The sequence below is a fragment of the Ambystoma mexicanum genome, chromosome 1p (assembly GCF_040938575.1).
Source record: "Ambystoma mexicanum isolate Mex_15411 chromosome 1p, UKY_AmexF1_1, whole genome shotgun sequence".
Lineage (NCBI taxonomy): Eukaryota > Metazoa > Chordata > Amphibia > Caudata > Ambystomatidae > Ambystoma > Ambystoma mexicanum.
In genome coordinates, this window is record NC_090921.1 from 998,926,653 (window position 1) to 998,948,360 (window position 21,708).

At 41.8% G+C, this 21,708-nt stretch overlaps 1 protein-coding gene across 1 annotated transcript in view; it reads left to right on the forward strand.

Annotated features, from left to right (window-relative positions):
• HYDIN (HYDIN axonemal central pair apparatus protein) overlaps window positions 1-21,708 on the forward strand; it is a 3,273,799-nt gene that overhangs the window by 2,207,945 nt on the left and 1,044,146 nt on the right. Inside the window, exons 50-51 of the mRNA XM_069654775.1 lie at window positions 8,883-9,002; window positions 10,430-10,589. Of these exons, the coding sequence (XP_069510876.1) occupies window positions 8,883-9,002; window positions 10,430-10,589 (280 nt within the window). The remainder of the gene's footprint in view (window positions 1-8,882; window positions 9,003-10,429; window positions 10,590-21,708) is intronic.

A 21,708-nucleotide genomic window follows, 5' to 3' on the forward strand; every position in this document is an offset into this window, starting at 1 on the left:
GTAGTGGTCTGTCCAGATACAGGGCTGTGTGTTTGTTACTGTAAAATCTAAGTGGTTTGTGATAATCCAGTCTAGTTGATTGATTTGATTGTGGGGCCGTTATTTGCAATTGAATAACTGATATTTAGGAGGTTTTTTTCCAGGCATATGGCTTCTTTATCGATAGGGATTCTGCACCATCTGTTTAGGTCGCCCAAAAGTACTGTTCCTGTATTATTTCCTTTTAGGTTATTTAGGATATGGCAGAGATCGTTGTTAAAGTCGGAAATTAGTGATGTAGGTCGAGGTGACAATGAAATTGATGCAGTGGTTAGGGGAAGGGGTGAGTTTAAGATGGAGAACTTCACACCCAGGACATTGGATTGCTGAAGTAAACAATTTGATGTCTTGTCTAGATATTATGGCTACCCCACCTCCCTTCCCTGTTTCTCTATTTTCAAAGTAGATACTATAGTTAGGAGGGACTGCTATGTCAATGGTCGGGCCTGTTGGTTCTTGTAACCAGGTCTCAGTGAGGAAGAGGATGTCTAGGTTGTCCTCAAGGATGTAATCGTGGATGTCTTGGGGGTGTTTATTCAATGATCTAGTATTTAACAGAGCAATTTTAATGATATCTGCTGGTGGGGTAGGGAGAGTCTTAGGTTGTTTAACCGTTTCTACTCCACTGTGTTTCACATGTTTTTTGGTGTATTTGTCAAATGTTTTTTGTTTGAGCAGTAGGCTTGTTGTGTCTTGCACTTGGCCTGAAGTTAACGTTTCTCTGGTGCATATGTATTGTTTGACTAGTTGCTAGTTCTGCAACCGGTTGGCATTAGAGAGTAAACGAAGAATGTTGGGGAAACCCATTTCTTACCTGCGTTTTTCCTTCAGTGTTGTGCGAGAAATGGGCAGAGTGGAAGGGCGATGGCCAATGCCTGCCGGCGCTGAAGCTCCTGACGTTTCTTTTTGAGCAGCTCAGGTGCTGCTGGGAGTTGTAGTTTGTCAAAGCTGACTAGACAGATCAGCTATTAGCCAAAACCGTAACTTGGCTTTCAATTGAGTCAAATTTCTATCAAGGTAGTTGTAAATCAGAGCGGGCAGCTGAAGTTTATAAATCCTTCAGCTCACGCTCGCTTCCTTGATTGCAGGCAGATACGTTTCAAATGCAGGAGTCAAACACACACAGCTTCAATAAACGAAAACAAATGTGAGCGTTCAAAGCGTTTCTTAAGCTACGTTCGTAAAGGTGTGGCAGAACCTTGCAGAAAGCAAAATGCACACACTCAATCAGCACACATGCTTCAAAATTAAGGCGTAGCCTATGCTTCCGATCCCTTACTAACCTGTGTCAGAGAGGATGTGGAAATGTTAAATAGGGAACCTGAGCTAAGGGCAATCAGACTAGCGCTGCAGGCCTTCCTGCCCTCTGTACAGGGAAAGAATGTCCTGATGACGGACAACACAGTGGCCATGTACTACCTCAACAAAAGAGGAGGCGTGGGATCACTACCACTGTGCAGAGAGGCAATGCAGCTCTGGGCAATACGAGAAGGAATCTCTCTATCGGCAGTTCACCTAGCCGGAGAGTAGAACACGGCGGCAGACGCTCTGAGCAGGCAGAGCACAGTCCCCCACCAGTGGGAGTTAGCTCAGGAAGTCCTTCTGGAGATATTCGCCCTTTGGGGAACCCCTCAAGTAGATCTGTTCGCGACCACGGTAAACCGGAAGTGCGAACAGTATTGCTCAAGGGAATTTCCTCCGAGAGGAGCTCAAGGAGACGCGTTTGTGATGGACTGGAAGTTTCCTCTACTGTACGCGTTTCCCCCAGTCCCTGTGATCTGCCCTCCAATACGCTTTCCGCAAAGAGAGGATCTTCTCCCGCAAGAGGAAGGTTGCGTTCTCTATCCAGAGGTCAAGACACACAACCTTCACGCATGGTTTGTGAGAGGTTGAGATACAAGCATTGGGATCTTCCAGATGACGTAATGGAAATTTTGCTTTCGGCCAGAAGGCCAGCAACAAAATCCTTGTACCGGTGTTGTTGGAACAAATTCAGTAACTAGTGCAAAGATAAGGACGTGGACCCTTTTCAATGTGGCACCCCAATGGTGCTCTCGTTTCTATTGCATCTAGCCAATCTGGGGCTCCAGATCGGAACAATTAAAGGATATCTTGCTGCGCTGCCCATTTTCAAGCGCTCCTCGGAAGAGGTTTCCTACTTCAAAATTCCATTAATCATTCAGTTCCTGAAAGGGCTTACTAATGTATACCCACCAGTACCGGTTCATGTCCCAACTTGGGATTTAAATCTAGTACTTAAGTTTCTAACTTGTATAACATTTGAGCCTCTGCACTCCTGTCCATTGAGGCTTCTAACACTAAAAACTGTCCTTCTTGTAGCCTTAACATCAGCCCGCAGGGTTAGTGAACTACAGGCTCTCTCATGTAAACCCCCATATACCACGTTTTACAAGGACAAGGTAGTTCTTAAGGTTAAACCATCTTTCTTACCAAAAGTAGTTTCTGACTTCCATTTGTCACAGAAAATCATATTACCAACATTCTATCCTCTTCCTCTTTTGGGCAAAGAAGGGGAGACACTGCATAGACTGGACCCCAAAAGGGGGTTTACATTTCAAGCATGTCAAAATTACGGCAAGATGACCAACTCTTTGTGGGTTATACAGGTCACAAATTGGGATTAGCGGTGACAAAACAAACTATATCCCGATGGATCATTCTGGCTATAATTGAGTGCTACAGGTTGGCGGGAAAAGACCCACCGGATGGGCTACGAGCCCATTCCACAAGGGGAATGGCTACTTCTGCGGCTTTGAAGAGGGGAGTTCCGGCAGCAGATATTTGTTCAGCTGCAACATGGGCATCAATGCATACCTTCATCAAGCATTATTGCTTAGATGCCTCCTCCTCCAATGAGGGTTTATTTGCCAAGGCGGTACTTTATTCCGGTCATGAGAATAATGACTACTACTCCCACCTCCAAATTTACCACTGCTATGGGAGGCTATCACAAGATGAGGAATACGTGGGAGGACACAATCCATTCGAAGAACAAGTTACTTACCAACTCTAACCTTCATTTTGACTGGATGTTCCTCCCATGTATTCCTCATCGACCCTCCCAGAGCACCCCGCAGTACTGCGTTTCTTACACTTTCCTCTCATAAAGAGTCTATCAGTCACTAGGCACGCCTGGGTGTTCCTCGAATATTTCCTAGAAAAAACAGAACTGAAGCCAACGGGCGCAGCACAAGCTATTTATACTAACAGTGACGTTGACACGGTACGGAGCCCGTCGATGGACAATCGACGCCACGACCTCGTGCACAGCGCCCTCTGCTGAAAAAAAATTCCGAAGCAGCCGAATACGAATATCACAAGATGAGGAATATGTGGGAGGAACATCCAGTCGTAAGAACATTACAGTTGGTAAGTAACTTGTTCTTCTGTTTGTGGAACGCATGTACAGCAAATATTATGAAAGATTCTCTAGACCTCCTCCTGCCGTGAATTACCAGGATTGTTAATGGATCTTTTTATGACTCCTCTGTTCCAGCTAATCTTAAAGAGGCCTGGATCACTCCGCTACTAAAAAATGATAATCTAGTCCCAACAGTAGCCAGTAACTACTGACCGAACACCAATGTTCCCTTTCATTTTGAAAATTCTCTGGACAGGGTTGCTTACGTACAGTTACAGGCATTTATTGAACATCATAACTTACTGGGGGTACAGCAATCCGGCCTTCGGGCCAGGCACGGGCCCGAAACTACCATGCTTGACCTACAATCCAATATTGCAGGCATCATTGACAATGGTCATAACACCTTGTTGATGCTGCTCGACCTCTCTGCCGCATTCGACTTGGTGAACCACTTTCTGCTTGTCAGGAGATTGGTTGAAATCAAAGAGGTTTAGTAAGTACTGCAGATTAGATTAGGTCCTTTTTAGGCCCCTCACATGCGGGGTTACACAGAGCTCTTGCCTCTCTATGACCTTGTTTAATATGTAGACAAAGCCTGTGATTAACTTACTGGGCAGCTCAGCTCAGGGGTCTGCTATACAAACTATGCAGACAATACCCAGATTCTAATAGAATTATCGCGTAATAATGCCTTCCGACTCTACGGCCATCAATAAGATTGATTCCTCGATACAGTCATGGATGGCACTGAATTTGTTGACTGTGAATGATCATAAAACTGAATTGCTGATCATTGGCTCAGGTCCCAGATTGAGAAAACCTGACTCCAGTTATAGCCACTTTGATTGCTGGTTGTTTAATCACAGTGGCCCCCATGTTAAAATCTTGAGTGTCTATTTTGACTTCCAACTGACATTCAACAGGCATACTTCCCACCTTTGTTCCTCCTGCACCTATCTTAACAACTTGCTCAGACCAATTTGCCGCAACTGTCTGACGAGAATAGAGCTGCTTTCTTCAGCTCTTGTCAACTCCAAGCTTAATTACTGCAACAGTCTATTGGTTGGCATCTCCTCCTCAAATCTGAATAAACTTCAGACCATTCAGAACAGGGCTGTACAGGCTGTCCTTGAACTGTGCAGGCAGGACCATATTACTGCTGGCAGGTATGACTTTCACTGTCTCCCAGTAAAACTCAGACTTCAAAATAAAGCACAAACTTTGACCCATGAATGTCTGATTGGTATTGCACCTCAATATCTCTCTGAGAGGCTCAAGCTGGCACCTTCCAGGAGAGTACTTCTATCTAATAACTCTCAACTGTTAGCTCAGCCACGGTATAAAATTCAGAAGTATGGGGGAGTCTGTTTTGACACCTGGGCCCTCCAGATATGGAATGAGCTACCAATGGCTTTGAAGATTATTCCCTTCCTGGCTTGCTTCAAATGTTCTATTAAGACCTACCTCTTTGACAAAGGAGTGGATTTTATGTCTTCTATAGTTTGTTTTTGTTTGTTTGGTCCCCTTCTGTTGTTTGTCTGTTCTGTTTTATGTGCGCCCCGAGACGGGTGGCTCTTTACAAGCAATAAAGGCATTTTCATCTTTAGTTTTCATATTCTGCTTCCAATATACCATCTATTGCATACACAAAGGATACAATAGTTAACAAATTTAGTATTGCAGTTGATGAAACCCCTGATAATATATATTGTGCCATTTTTGTAGTTTGATTTCTTTATTTTCATATATCATGTGTTTTCCTATTATGCAGGAAGCACATTTGAAGTTTCCATTAGTGCTTGTAAGCCAATTCATTGTAGGTATGTTGTTTTTAATTGTCGGATCTGAAACCTGAACTGATTTTGTTTCTAATAGTTGGGATTTTCACTATTTAATAGTAGGTTTCTTTGTCAAAAATTCTTTGGTTTTAATCTGCCAAAGAATATTGCAATTTGTTCTCAATATCTTTTCTACAACATGTTTTTTTGAGGCCAGCATATTTACAAATCTCTTGAAATGCTCTTGTTTTTTCTTTTGTTGGTCAATACTTTATTTAATGTAGCCATGGACTAATCCTATATATGAGAAGGTTGTAGTTTTCTTAAACTAAAATATACATTCTAGCCCATACCTCTTCAAGTTAGACACATCCTCCTGAGGAGCTACACTAGAAGTAAAGCATGTGTTGAAGGTTATCTAATTATGGACAAGTAGAGGAGTATTAAATCATAGACAACAAGAGGATTAACTAAAATGGAGAAGAAGGTAACAGAGAATAAATTTATTGAGAATTCCTAAATTAAGAACCACAAAGTAACCTCAAGAGAAACAAATAATAATTCTGGACAACAAGCCAGATGTGAAGAAAATGTGAAAGTTTGATTAACACAAGAGTAATTTGTCACTATTAACATTTAAGTAATTTTAAAAGTACTTAGATGACTAATCTACAATTGTTCATGGATAATCAATCATTGAATTGAGGCAACTATAAACAAATTGGACAAAATTAAATGCTAGAATAGAAAAAAGAATTTCAAACTAATAAAAGATAAAACTAACACATGATCTAAGTGAAGTTTTTTTTTCTTCTTTTTCTTAGGACAATATTGCGCATATGCATCCACTCTTATCAATATAAAATATTTTGGGAAATAAAAGCAGATATTTTCCAGTGGAATGCGATGCGCCATGAATCTTGAATTTTAAATAAAACATGTTTATAATAGCGTATTGTATATATTCTTTTTGGAAATACCTTTTTGGTTCTATTTTAATAAAAGACGTTTTTACTTTAACTGTGTATGTGTTTTTGCATCAGGCACCTTTTTTCTTTTTTTAAATAAAAATAAATAAAAAAGAAAACAATGTAATTCTCTTTTCTGTTCATTTTATTAAGAACCTCTCTAAATTACACCCTTTCACTACCAGGGTTACCTATCCAACGTCACTATATTCAAAGCTTGTATTCCATGCATTGTCCCCTCTCAGCTGCCTATCTACACAGATACTGCACCACAGGTCTTGGCAATCTCCATCTAATGCAGTCGTATGCATTCTGTGTGTGGGTCGGGCAACAGTCACTAGGAAGTTGTCTTCACCAGTTGCAGGTGAAAGGAAAGGAATCGGTACTGGCCGTGATGGTGAATTTCATTCTAAACTACTGTTGTTCCTCAGATGTAAATAAGAGGTTTTCTGTACAGGGCTTGGTGCCGGTGGCTGGATAGTCTATCTGTGCAGGGCTGAAAATCACATCCACAGTTGGTGGGTTTTCTGAGGGCTCTTTAGGGGACTGTTTGTTCAGGAGAGGTTTGTTCCAGACCTTTGTGCACACAGGTTGTTAGCCCTACCAAGGTGCTGGGTTGGACTTCCACCAATTATTCATTCCCTGACCCCATTTTCCTGCCACACAATGTTATTCAAGTACCAAAGAGGTAGGTGCCTTAAGACGTTGGCTGAGCTCTGTACATGGTTCGCTTTTTTTATGGTTGATAAGGCAGCCATGGTACTGATGGTGTTGTCTTGCCTCGTTTCTTCATATTCCCCAGCTCTGGGCTTGGGTCATGGTGACATTTCATCTTTGGCTGTGGATTCAGGTATTGTGATTCCTGCTGAGGGAGTTGATTCTTTTCTGGACAACTTTTTAACTCTCGAGTTCCAGCAATGTTTTGTATGGTAACAGAGTTATCTCCTCCTCACCCAAATGGTACAATGTGTTTGGAAAACTATTCTGTGTCATGGATTGTTGTTTTTTAATATTAAGCAGCTGCCTGCTTCTTTTGTACCACCACACACACGCACACACACAGATTTGCTGCTTTCTAGCTCAGGAACTGGGATGTCCCACCTTCAATTCAACTTTAAGAGCTATAATGCATACATCATTTTACTGGCACTGCCTCCAACTGTTCCACCAGTAAAGAAGCCCTTTGACAGTGGTTTCTCCAGACTCCTCGAAGGCATCTGCCCGACACTATTCAGGTGCATGTTTCTGTGCCCACTATCATTTTAAAAATCATGTCCTGGCCCGAGGAAAGTATGATTGTAGTAGTATGACAGTTTAATTATCAATGGTGAGATGTAATGATTACTGACTGTGAGGCTAACATAGTGAATTCCATGTAGTCCGCAAATATCTTGTCTTGCATTGTGGTAGGGGAAGTTACAGAATTCCAAAGATGTTTAGTATTGGGGGATAAAAGGTCTTGGCACTAAAGGGATTGGTTGTGATTCATTCAGTGCTCTGTTAGGTACATTAATCAGCAGCCATTTCTGGGTGCCCTAAGTAAGGAAGACATGGTATCAAAGTAAGACACACACAAGTGACCACAGTTCAAGGGTGTTTATTGAACCTTATCAAAGGTGTGATAAACGCCTATCTAAACCTAAATCTAAAATGGAAGCAAGCTACGAACATCGAAATAATAATACTGCAGTCCTAGTAGCGTCTCATCAAAATAAAAGGGCCTATACTAAAAAACAAATGGGGTGGGGAAATATTCATGAAAAAGAAAAAAAGTTTTCACAAAATGATAAGTCAGGATGTTCAGGCCGTTGGCCTCCCTTCCCCATGTTTTCAGGATGGAACAAGACGGTTCACTCGAGCATAGCACACTCTTAGGCTTCTTCGGCACAAGGACACAGTTCCTTTTTACCATCATCAGGGCCTTCTATGGCCAATTCTCTTAAGTTCAAAGTCTCTTGATTCACAGGGCCTGATGTACCACCACCAACAAAAAAATGTTCCTTTCCAAATATTCAAGTCGGGCGATTCGCTCTTCACCCTGGATCCCGCTCAGCCAGGCTCAGATCGGGCTCTGATCCTTTTTATACAGTTCTTCTGGGCTCAGACCAATTTTAGTTCGTAGGCATCCCTAGGTCGGGTTCACATTTGCCATAGCAATATCTTCTCGGGTAACTCATGGTTCACCTCGGATTCCCCCTCTTCTGGGCTCAGATCCCCTGTTATACAATTAGTCTCCTTCAGCCTGACTTTGCCTGACCCTTGTGTTGGGACGTGTCAGGTATATGGCTCTGGTGTTGGTCCGTTGTCCCTTATGGTGAATTGTCCGAGAGAATGTGTTTGTGTCGGGAAAGTGGGGGGAGGGGGAGTGAATTCCTAGGTATCCTACCTGATTGGATGGGGAAAATGTGATTCAATGAAGGGGTGTCCCACTTCCACTCCCTGATGACCCCTCATCCAGGTGATCCTCCCGCACTGGTCCATCCCCAGGAACTGGATCCAAAAGCGTTGGCCGTGTCCTGGCCACCTCGATGACAGATTGCCGGGGACTAGCGGGTGAGACACCTTCAGGTTTCTCACACCTGGAAGATCATGAAGGGAGACCCTCAGGGAGCACCCTTACATATATAATCCAAACGGAGAAAGGCTGATGCTATAACAGAACGTGATGTGCTCTTTTCCTAACATTGTGCCTTTGCTGTGTGTCTATTTCAGGGTTGTATTCCCACACCGTCGGAAGGATGTGAAACCTGATGAGATCATCCACAAGAAGTTTGTGCTGAGCACTGAGACGTTTGACTTTGGTCCGCTGCTGTGTGGAAAAACAAGAGAGAAGTAATGTGTCAATAACTAGTTTAATGTTTTTTTTGTAGCTTTGACTGATGACTATCGCCTCTCTACCTGAACGCTTGTCGTCTGTAATGGGGTGGTATGTGTAACGTGGACAATAGTTGATTTCTGGTCTGATGTCCTTCCTTTGAAGACTTAGCAAAGCTAAATATTCTGAGGCAGGCAGTTCCTTTCAGGTTGTGGATGAAAGATCTGCCATTGGAGGAGGTAGATCGGGTAGTCATAGGGATGACGTATCATCTGCATTCATGAATAGATACAATAGTCTAGCATCTTCAAATGATGAGTCACAAAAATCAGGGAAGGATGTTTTTACAAGGTGACTGTCATGATGGACAAATGTAATTTCGCATTTATTTTTATTCAGTGACCAAATAAAAAGATCTAGGTAAAGTAATGGACATGGCTTGCTTAGACTTCCGGAACTTGTTTCAGACTGCTTCATGCACATTGCCCATGCACAGGCTGCACCAATAATAGAATATGATCGCTAATTTTGCTAGTTAAACCTTTCTCAGAATCACTCTAAAAAAATGTGTTCTGCTATCCATTGGAGCCTAACCCTTTCCTATATTTCCTTCATACAACAGTGACTGATGCACTCTCATTCAACATATTAGGTTCAGAAGAGGAACCTATATCTGTCCTTGGTGCATTCAGTGGAATTTGGAGAGAGGGACAGTCCTTAAGGTATTCAGAATACATTCTGTGACTGTTGGTTGAGACCTTCAGATATACCACTTTAACAGACAATTGACTGGTGGAGGGTAGGAGGGAGAGTTTTGGGTGTCTGTACACGCTGATAAGTGAGGTGAGGTTCAGTAACTAACATTATTGAGAGTATACCTGCACAACAATGCTATGTTATCTCAGGTTGATGTAACTTTATACTGCATGCTGCAGTGGCTTTATTAGAGCAGCCTACCTATGCCACTCACCACACAATCTCCAGTTCAGATGGATTTCCGTTTTTCCAATCACTGCTCCCTCTCCCAAAACTAAATTGATGTGCAGTTTGTTTTATAAGCAGTAGATGTGAGCTTGCAACTGTTACCATAAACCTCACATTGGCTGCTACTGTTTAAAAGGGGCCATTGCTTCATATCAATATTTGTTTTGCCCATATTTATGGGCTAGAACTAACTGGAAACGTATGACAGAAGGCTTCTTTGTCACATATAGTCAATCTCTGTGTAGATGTGCCCCCTTCTTTTCACTTGACGTGAGCATAAAAAACATTTCATAATTTCCAAGCTTGAAACATTATCTGGTGCTAAGTAAAAGGCTTATTGTCAATGGGCATATGTAAAACTTTGGAATTATTGCTCTTAACAGTTTAGGAGATACTTTGAACTTCTGGGGTGGGTTCAGGATTCCTCTGCTCTTTTACATGTGTGACCTTACTTCCTCAGATACAAATCAGGCCGATTCCCTGAAAACATGGAAAAGATCAACATCTTGAATGCATCCCCCATGAATGCTGAGGTCTTCTTCTTCTTTCAAGATGACACTAAAGCAGCCACCTTTATCTTGGACCCTCCCACAATGACTCTTAAACCAAATGAGAAACAGGTAATGGACACTTAACATTATTCCAGGTTTTGGTAGCTGTGGCACAAGGTCAACTGAAGGGAAATTATTGTTGTTCCGTCCCTGTGGCAATCCATGTCACAAGGACTTTGCGCTTGATGCCTTTTCTCTGGACTGATCACCTCTGGACGGAGGGGGAGAGAATGTTGTAGGATACGTCTTAATCTGAGACTTTAAGATTACTCAAACCTCATATGTCCCTTGTTCTGCCTCTAGTAGAGGGTCCACCATTTTGAATGATTACCTGGCATTTGGAGGTAATTTTGGTAAAGGAAAAAAAGCATTTGTTAAAGAATTTGCAAACATTGTATGCTGCAACAGTGTGCTTAACTGTTTAACCTCCCTCTGTTGGTCACCGGCAGTTTTTTGTCCGTTGGGTTTTACCAGTAAGTGAATTACAAGAGTTAGCCAGCAAAAGTGAATGCATTTGACAAATATACTAGAATGAAAAATTCATAGGGTTCCAACATAAGATATCACATGCAAAAGTGATATTTTCTAAATATTTGGGATCATTTAATGTTCAGTGAAATTCATTTGAAGTAAATAGGTAGCTTGAGACATGGGTGTACCCGGTACAGTGAATTTTACTACAATAAAAGTATAAAATAATTTTGCTATTTCATTCATTTTAAATTAATAATATATATGTTTTAAAACAAGTAGAGTGCAAGGGAAAATACTAGCATTTCATATGTTGAAGAATGTCTAAGATATACTAATAATTATTTGAAGGAAACCTCCATTGTAAATAACAATAATGAGATGTTTCAGCCATTAATGTACAACAAATACTCTTGCGTCCCGCAATCTCCCTCCTTCCCAACTTATTCAGAACATTGCTCCTGCAGCAGGCTAAGCGGAAGACTGCTCTAAAGATCCTGCGCTTTAGAATTCCCAGTATATTGCATTTGATTTATTACATTTGTTGGTTGTATATTATATTGCATATTAGAGTATAGCCAGGGTATTGAATCTAGGTGCATGCTATAGTGTAGCCTCTGTATCATATTTAGCTGCATAACTGGCTTGCAACATTATGCGTTACTTCTGACTTCTGTAATTGTATTTGCTCTTCCCTTCTTGCTTCTCCACTCTTTTTGACTGCTTACTGTCTGTTCTCTCCTCCTCTCCCTTTCTCCCTTTTCCTATCTCCTACCGTCCTCCCCTTATTTTCTTCTATGCTCTTACTCTATCAGAATTGTCCCTGGACCTAGTATGATAGCAACCTCATCTGTCTCCTCCCCCCTCCCCTTAATTGTCGCCCCCCCCACCACCAGCACTATCTTAAATGTCGTCAGGCCTAGTATGATAGTTGCTTTTTTTGTTCATCCCCTCCCTTTCTTCACCCCTCTCCCTCACCTTTTGTTTTCTCCGGTTTTACCAGAAATGTCATCAGGCCTAGTACGGTAGTCGCCTGTCTGTTGCCATTTCCTAACCACTCTTCCCCCTCCCTTCCTTGTCTATGTCTTAGCTATTGCACTATCTGAAATGTCGTCAGGCCGAGTATGATAGTTTCACATCCTTACTGTTCATTGCCTGTAAGAATGTCACTGTATTTTCACTTGTTCTCTCCCTTGCCTTGAAGCGTTTTGAAACACATTGTGTATAGGCGCTATATAAATAAACTATCATATCATATCATACTAGAGTATAGCCACTGTATTGAATCTAGGTGCATACTAGAGTGCAGCCACTGTATTTTAATTAGCTGCATATCTGACTATAGTAGACTAACCATAATAAAAACTTCCTAACACTCAGCATACCCATCCTCCAACACTGAACAAACCAGACGCATAAGTCTGCTGCAAAAAATCAACCTCTGCCACAAAAAATCCCAAATCACCTGAAACTGCAGACACTCCACTGACACTCCACACACACTGTTTTTTTTCAAAACTGAAGCTACCAACTGTACATCAAAGCTCTCTTGAGCTTTTCCCTCTAAAGCCCACTAACTAACCCCTCCCAAACCCCTTCCTTTTAAGATCCGCCAGAATGCCTGGAGACCATGAAAATGGCAGCAGTGTGCGGTATAAATCACAATAACATAAGAGTATGCCTCCATTCACGAGTCAGTCCCCCCTTTCTCTGTATAATTTGCCTAAGCAGCCCAACCATTCTATCTTGGTTGTATGGGGAAATGCGCTTGTGTTTTTTCGTTTTGTGATTGGGATGGGATATTTTTCTTATAACGGGCTAGTTGTGCCATCACAACTGACCTGTAATAAGAAAATGACATCACAACTGATCTGCAGTCAGTTATTACTCATCATTTGTTACGTCACAATATGTGTTGCTTTAGCGAGCAGAGAGCAGAATTCCAGCTATCACTGCAGCACTAATTAAAACCGAACAAGCTGTTCAAATTCATTGCTTGTAAAATAGTTTTCTGTGGCACTTTACAGCCATTCATTGACAAACTGTTTATGGGAGAATGGATAGTTAGTGCACTGCTGGAGTTTAACACATGAGAAAGAATCTGTGTATTATTACTTGTGCTAAAGCACACAATGTAAATATGTTTTCGATGCATTTTTATTAAACTGCTTAAAATGTTTTCTGCAACACATTAGGATCTACGTATTAGCTCTTTTTAAATCCAAACAGATTCTACATTGATTATATGTGTCAACAAATGGAAGATCTCTAACATCAGATTCAGCTAGAAGCCAGGTATGTAAGGGGATGGCCATGTGTGGCCATGTATTTTCAGGAATAAAATACCCCCTACTATTACTTGAAAGGATATTGCAAGTCACCTCTGAGTTTCCATGACCCTATAAAGGGACTCTGCCTTAAGCATCACTCCTCTTTTTGGTCATGAAACTCCTTGGTGCAAGTTTTGGCTCTCAGAGACCATTGCACTTGATGGCTGCTAAACTATTCAAAAAACAAGCTATTAAAGGACCAAAAGGTCGACCAAAGGGCGGCCTCCTTATATTGGTCGGTCATCCGTGGGAGATAATTGAATTACCTGAGTCGACAGACTTTGTTCTAGGAGGTCTATTAACCTGCGCTGAACATTCTCTCCTACTTGTAAATGTCTATGACCCACCGGGGTCATGGGTTTACTAAGCAGAATGTGGCCACTGTTAAAAATCTAAATATGTGATGAAAAACCCCAATTTGTTGTTGGTGACTTTAATGCAGACATTAATATTTATGAATCTTTGTCAATGCTAACGCTGTCCTCTGACCCTGTAAGCTTGAAGATTGCACCACAAGCAAAACTATGGTGCTCTATGCTGAGTTCAATGACCATTGTTAGCCTCAATGGATTATGTGACAACATGAGAGCATTTACACATATTCTGCGGAAGTGCTATGTCAACACTTAACTATATTTTCATCGATGATAGTGGCTTGTTGACTGTTGAAGATATGGCTATTGTCATGAGACAAGAGAGTGATCATCTCCCGCTTAGTGTGGTGTTCTGCTCTTCAGATCCCTTGCCCCTTGCAACCCTGTACGACTTAAATGGGGACATTTATATAAATGTAGGTGGCAATCATATCCAGTGTTCTGAACATAATATCTCCAAGGGAAATGCAGATTCTAAACACCTTCTCCCTCTTTTTATTCTTACATACCGTAACATCTCTAGCTCCCGTATGCCGATCACTTTAACCTTCTCTGACTTAATTACATCTATCTGTCATCATATACAGAAGCCTAGACAATATAAAGGCCCTTTCGCACGTTGCAGCAAAACCATTACAAGATGCATTGACTTCGATCCTACAATATCAGCAACAAAAAAAACATAGGGCCCTGATTAATAACTTGCTGTACTTCACTCCTGGACCGCATAGAGCTGAGTTTACTAGTAAAGCAATTAAAAGGCTATCAATTATGGATTAAGACATACAAAGCAGGTATTGAAAAATCACAATGGCTAAAGATGGCAGCTCTCTCTGTCTAAAACAAAAGACAACGTTGCTATTTGGAAGATACTTCGCCAAAGTTCCAAACACACTTTACCAGTCAATGGTGTCACTGAAGATGCTTGGGAGGAGCATATTAGGCTAACCCTTGGATAAGCGCCTCTCAACGAGGAGCAAGTCTCTATCCCGTCTGACGAGTGGGAATGTAATATCACTCCCCTGGACATCATTATTCTAATCGAGCATCTTAATGGATCTCTCGCCGCTGGTCCTGACGGCATATGCAATAGCCTGCTTAAATCCTCACACGAGTTATGGGCTACTACCCTATATGCCTTATTCAAAGACATTGGTAAAACCGGCAATCTTCCCCCTACCTGGCGAGAAAGCCATATTGTCGCGATCCATAAAAAAGGCCCAAGTAACAACCCGGCCAACTATCGCATGCTTACGATGATTGATGTCCCAGAAAATGCCTGTGTTATCCTTGCTGAATTGAATGCTTGGATTGACACCAATAATATTCTGAGCCCTCACCAAACTGGCATTACGTTGGCAGTCTTCTACCAGCCATAACATTTTAAGATTGATGTCCGCTGTAGAGTACTCCAGGGTCAGGCGTGAGACAGCAGTGCATGACTTCAGCGCTGCTTTCGACTCTATTATGTGAAGTCGCCTGTGGTCGAAAAATAATCAAGCTGAAGATCCCTGAAAGTCTCTTAAGGATGTTAATGTTACCTCATATAGATACTACAGTGAGGATCTGACTAGATGGAAGAGGCAAACTGTCCAGATCGATGAGCTCTAACAGAGGGGTTAAACAAGGATCCATCCTAGCTGCAACCTTGTTTAACCTCTACTTATCTGATCTGCACAAAGAATTTGAGAATATTCCCCACTGACCTGTTAAACTCGGCAGTGAATTTATTTGTTGGCTTGCCTATGCGGATGACTTGATTTTACTTCATCTCTCGACAAAGGGCCTTCAAGCTATGATTACTGCATTAGGAACCTATGCTGCCTGTAATGGCCTAAGTGTGAACATCTCCAAGAGTAAGACAATGACCTTTCTTCCTAAGAAGAAGTCGAGATGTAACACTGTATGGCAACTGGATGGCACCCCTTTAGAAAGAGTATCCAGCTATAAGTATCTTGGTTTAACCGTTGACTCTTTGCTGAAACGGAACGAACATTGGCTAGACACAAAAGCTGAATGTAGATTATGGCTAATGTTTTAAGCAATTTTATCATAAGAAACGCAGAATATCTGTGCGGGACGTCCTCTTGTTATAGTCTGCCAAAATTGTGCCAGTTCTAGCTTATGGAATCGACATATGGGGGCATGCATAAGGAGCAAAATTATTTAAGTTTGAGGCCAAACTATTGCGCAAGTTATTACGCATGCCATATGTGCTCCTGGTCGAGTTCCTTTACCTGGAATTTGACCTAACAGGAATAGCATCTACTGTAATTCAAAGAAAACTTATGAATTGGGTCAAATTGATCAGGCTAGAAAATGGCACTTGCATAGTTAATTATATCCAGTAATTTCTTAAACTGGAGACCATAAGAACTTGGGCACCATTGGCAACATTATTAAAGTCTATGACAGATGGCAGACTGATAATGATCTCCCACTTAATACCATCTCTGATCCATCAATCAAATTTATGTTAAAACAAAAGCTAAACTCTTTCTTTCGTGAGTGCCGAATTGTATGACATGCCTCAAATAGAAACACAGGCTGCTTCATTAATTACATCAATGAGCAACAGCATATACCTGCTTATTTCTCTGCATACCCTAATAGTGGAATTTTGCGTCAATATCTTCTTTTGAAATTTAATACCTTTGACACATTGGCAGTGAAGGGTAGCCAAATGGGCATTTCTTATGACAATCGATATTGTCGTTTATGTGGCACAGAAGTAATTGAAAGCATAAAACATATCTTGTTATTGTGTGAAGCCTTAGATCCACTTAGAAATAAGCTAATGAAAATGTACAACAATCATTTGGATTGTACTGACCTATCACACCTATGGCAAATACTTATGGAAGGGAACAATGAAAATTTGATTCATTTCATGACTACATTTTATTAGAAATTACCAACATTTTAAGGCTATTTTAAGCCCTTTTAGATCTGTTTTATTGAGACTTTTATGATTCTTATATCTCCGGTATTCAAGTTAGATATGCTCGACCTGTGATGCAAATTGTGACTGACATGGTGTTTTATGTCTGTCTTATGTTGATGTTTTAGACGTTTTCTGTGCCCTTTTTCTTTTTATGTATGTATTTTTACCATATAACTGTTTTTAAATGTCAATCTCTATATCTGACATTTTTTATGTTGTATATACAAGGCTTCACAGCCATATGTATATTATTAATAAATAAAAATAAATAAATATCTTTATAAATGGATCAGTTGGGCCATGCAGTGAAAATGTTGCGGTAATACCGTTCCGCCAAACTGCAAGTTAGGGGGTTAAGGTGGAGGAAAAACCTTCAGCAAGAAGCTAGAGTAACACCTTACCGCCCAAAATCGGCCAATTTGGGGGTATTAATGCTGGCGGAATTACTGCCAGCTTCTGTAAAGATGGCCAAATGTAAATCTTGAAAGGACATCTCAGACCATTTTTTCTTTACATTTCTGAAGCCCTGTATACCTTTGGCACACAGTTTCGTTCTCTTTCACCCTTCTGTGGCTTTGGGCATCATTTCACAGGCTTCTTGATGCACTTGCACATTTAGTTTTAATCTTTGCCATTTTAATTCTGTACAGTCTATTTCACGCTCGCACCTTTTGGGTGGCCATAGACCTCCGAAATATGGGGCCGGTGATAGAAAGTAGTGTTTGCTTCTGAACATCATTTTAGTGCCTATGCTGTGCTTGACTGAAGCCTAGGCATGTATTTAATATTGTAAAATGATGCATACTTTTTAACCTCTACTTTTCTGGAGGGAAACCACTAATGGTTTGAAACATGTATGTCATGAGTATTTGAACATGACAGTGATTGCTTTACACAGTGTATGTATACGTTGATTAGAACACAATCCAGTAATAATGGGGAGTAGTGCCAATAAAACCAAACATGTTCTGCATGTTTTGCTTATTAAGTAGAATTCTGGGAACATAAGAATGACCAAAGAGATTTATATATGTTGCATATGTCCGTGAGAGTTGTATGACTGATTCACTAAATACCTAAAGCACACGATAAAGCTTTTGTAAATATCAAGCATATATACAAGTTTGATCAGCAAGTACTTAAGCTGTCTGAGTGCAATTTATGATAGCAGATCCAAATCATTCACACGTTGTTGTCTCAGCCAGACTCTGAGAAACAAGACTAGAGTTAATTTAGAAACTGACAATGAGTAAATTGAAATGATTTGCTATTAAAATGGTTTCCCCAGTGGCAATCTGCCTGGACCTAGATGGCCTTATTGTAAATACATTACTGGCGGTAACAGTACTATAGTTTGGTGGTATCTCAGCGGATTTATTGCAGAGATACCACCAAACTTATAATGAGGCCCACTCTATGGAAGGGGGTACTTGAACACATATATTCTCCCTCATGGGGTCTGGAATGGATTCACATGCTCATGAATAGTCCCTGTCATCAGGCTCTGAATCCTCAATAAAAGAAAAAACTGTTTCACTTTAGCTTGAAAACTGTATTTCTCCTCTAAACTGATCACTGTCCTTTGGGTCATACTGCCCTTGTCCAATGACGGTCCTCTCCCTAAGCTCCACTCCTGGTGGCATCTTCAAATTTTACCGCACGCTTCAGTGTTGGGAGTCCTCACGTTGCTCTCCAAGCTATTTTTGTGCATTTCCAAGTTTTTTCCATCGAAGATTTTGACCGATTTTGAATTTTTGTTTTCGACCGAAGGACAGCTACCGGCAGCGGGGACCCGCTGCCTGCATAGATCTTCATCCACCACTGATCGTCCATCGTAGTTTCGAGAAGGCCTGGCCTTGGGCCTACTTTGCGCTTTTCGACCATGTCTGAGTAGGAGGAGGAGGAGGGCAGGAGCCTCTTTAACCTCTGCGCGAAGTGTGGATTAAGGAACTTAATCGTAGAAGATCGACATCATAAATGCCTAAATTGCCTGCATTTGGACGACGATGAGGGATGCGAGGTGTGCTGTGGTTTCTCAAAGAAAACCAAGAAAGATCGCTACAGCAGGCTGGCAGCGTAGCTCAAATCGAGCAAGGCCTCTGACTCGGCCTCAAGGCACTGTCATGCCTCACCCAAGAATGGCCGGTCCGAAGAGCGAACTTCCTCCGAGAGGAGGTTGTGATCCTTTGAAGACGCCCCACCTGTGGGGTTCCAAGGAAAGGCCAAGCTCTGCGACGCTGGTCTCGCTGGGTTCGCTGCTGATGCGGATCCCAAATCGGGTAGAGTGTGATTGCCATCATCTTCTACAGTGAGCCTTCCGGCGAAGGGGGCCTCTTCTAAGCGAAAGTCCCTGACCCTGTCCAAACTCTGTTTACCAGCAGACAAGCCGACGAGGGACAAGTCCAATGAGGACCCTTCAAAAGTAACTAAGACCTCTCAGCCTTCCAAGTCAATCGCTTCAAAAACAGCCCAGTCGACAAGAGCCTCGATGATGACCTCCCCGACAGCATTGAAGTAGAGTGGGTCCGTGAGGGTAGCGCCTGCGAGAGCCATCCCAGGTGTGTCTTTACCCCAGAAGCGTGATACAGCTGCAGAGGTGGCAGCGAATGCAGCAGGCACCCCGGGGATGGGGCAAGGCCATTCTCCACCCCTGCCACATTGCAACCTGACTCCACCCAGAGCTCCGGCTCAGCACATGGACACCGCTACTACACGGCTACAACGACTGTTTTTTTTTAAAATTATTTTTTGTTGTAAGACACAACTTTTCAAATATTGTATACAAAACACTGATAAAATACAATTCCTTACATTCTGAATATAAATTAGAGTTTACAGTTAGAATTAACAATTGCAATTTGAAATTGAAATTATTGAAATTAAAATTAAAAGAAAAAAAACACACATCACATTATTGCATTAAAATACATTTTTTAATGAAATTACAATCTGGCACGGTTGCTTCTAAAAAGTGGACAATTGCCACTTTGACCGCTAATCTTGGAAATGAAAAAAACAATTGCCATATTTCATGATGATTTAGCTGGGATTTGAAATCAAACAAATGCTGAAAAAATTGTTTACGAATTGTGGAGAGGCCAGGACATGTCACCACAAGATGTTGCAAAGATTCAAGCTCATGTTCACCTGAGCAATATCGACAGTGCCTTTGACTTCTAGGAATTAGTTTCCTCCTGAACAATATCTCACGGGTATGCCACAAGTTGAACCTGAAGCGCATGTATTGACTACGAATGTGTGGTGACGGGCATTTGGAGAGGTATTCTGCCATTTGCCTATATCTTTTTCTCCCAAACAGTGTTATGTCAAAATTTTAAAGCAAGCACATAGTCATATTATGTATCCAATCAAATTGGAAAAGTTTGATTTTAGCTCGTCCGGGGTTATAGATTAATAAGTCCACATCTATGGAAGCCTCTGCCATGGCATTGAATGTAATTTTGCACCAATTTTTAGAGAATGCATTAGAATTTGCCAAAAGGTTTTGCGCTACTGTGCTCAGAATGTTAGGTGTATGCACTCCCAATGAACATTTGCGGAGTAAAGAGCAAATCTTCCACAAGAGTTGTGAATATAGGGAGAGAGATCCCAGCTCGTAGCGTATCATAGGCAACGGAGTGCATTTTGGTAGGAGTAAAACTTGTTTCCAAAATTTGGACTCCAATTTGTCCAATTCTTATCTTTCATCCTAGCAAAAGGCTTCCATAACATATATCAATATCGGAGTTACTTTCATCTGATAGAATGACAAGACATGTTTAAGTAAGTGTTTTCCAAATCTATGGGCTAACAGTTTTGCCTGTGAGGTTAAGGCCCGTAGTTTGGATTGCAGTTCCCATTTGTGACACGCCAAATTATTTGAGTTTGAGAACATGATGCCTAGATATTTATATTGGTCTGCAACTATCAGAGTTATATTTTGTAACCTCCATCTTTATAGCTGTTTCTTGTGTTTTATACTGTTGTTACACACTACCACTTGTGATTTGTTGATATTTATCACCATATTGTTTTCTTTGGTATACGTGTCAAGGGTTTGCAACATATTTTGTAGACCACTCGGTGTTTGGGACAGAATCACCTACGACTATAGGCACCAACGAGAAAGATGACTATGTACCAGCTGATGGGGAAACACCACATGCAGACAAGCGCCATAGGGCCTCCCCGCCAGACAAAGTTGGATCCTTTCATTCCATGATGTACAGGGCCGCTGACATTTTTCAGTTAGTGCCTCAGAAAACTAAGAAAGAAGAGTTCCTGTACCCGCGACGTGAGTCCAGAAGGAACACCATCATGTCTGTTCCCTTCCTGGATGATATCTGGGAGGAGGGCTTGGCGCTAATGAAGAACCAGAGTATGGCCCCACCCAAGCGCGACAGATTGGAGAAAAAGTACAGGGTACCAGACTCAGCTCCCAGGTGCTTAAGATCTCAACGTTCTCCAGACTCAGTGGTCTCGGCCGCAGCTAGGAAGCACCTGGCGAACCCATCGTCGGCATCCATGGTGATTCTGGAGCAGGAGGAGAAGATACTGAATGCAATGGGCAAGAGAATGATCTATACAGCAGCCTTCACCATCAAGGCAGCTAATGCCCTAGCTTTTTTTTCCTGATATGACCGGGAACTATGATCCACGCTGGAACCTATTCTGGACTTCCTGCCTGAAGACAAGAGGGTCAAGGCACTATCCCTGTTTCAGGCGGGGGAGGTTCCCTTGGACCACGCCACTACAGTGGCGGTGGACATCGCGGACATGGGATTCCGTGAGATGGGGAACGGCTGGTCCCTACGTTGACAAGGGTGGTAGAAGCCACAAACTTCTGCCAGGACGTTCAGTCTAGGGTGCTGAATATGCTGTTCGATGGTGAAAACCTCTTCGGCAAGGCCGTTGATGAGTCTCTGCAAGCGATAAAGACTGACATGGAAACAGTGCGCACCCTGGGAACCCTCCAACAATGTCAGCGATTGTCCTTTTGTTTGTCCACAGGAAAGCCTGGCAGATCCTCCAAGGGATATAATACCCTGTACCAGCAGCCTTCCCGCTTC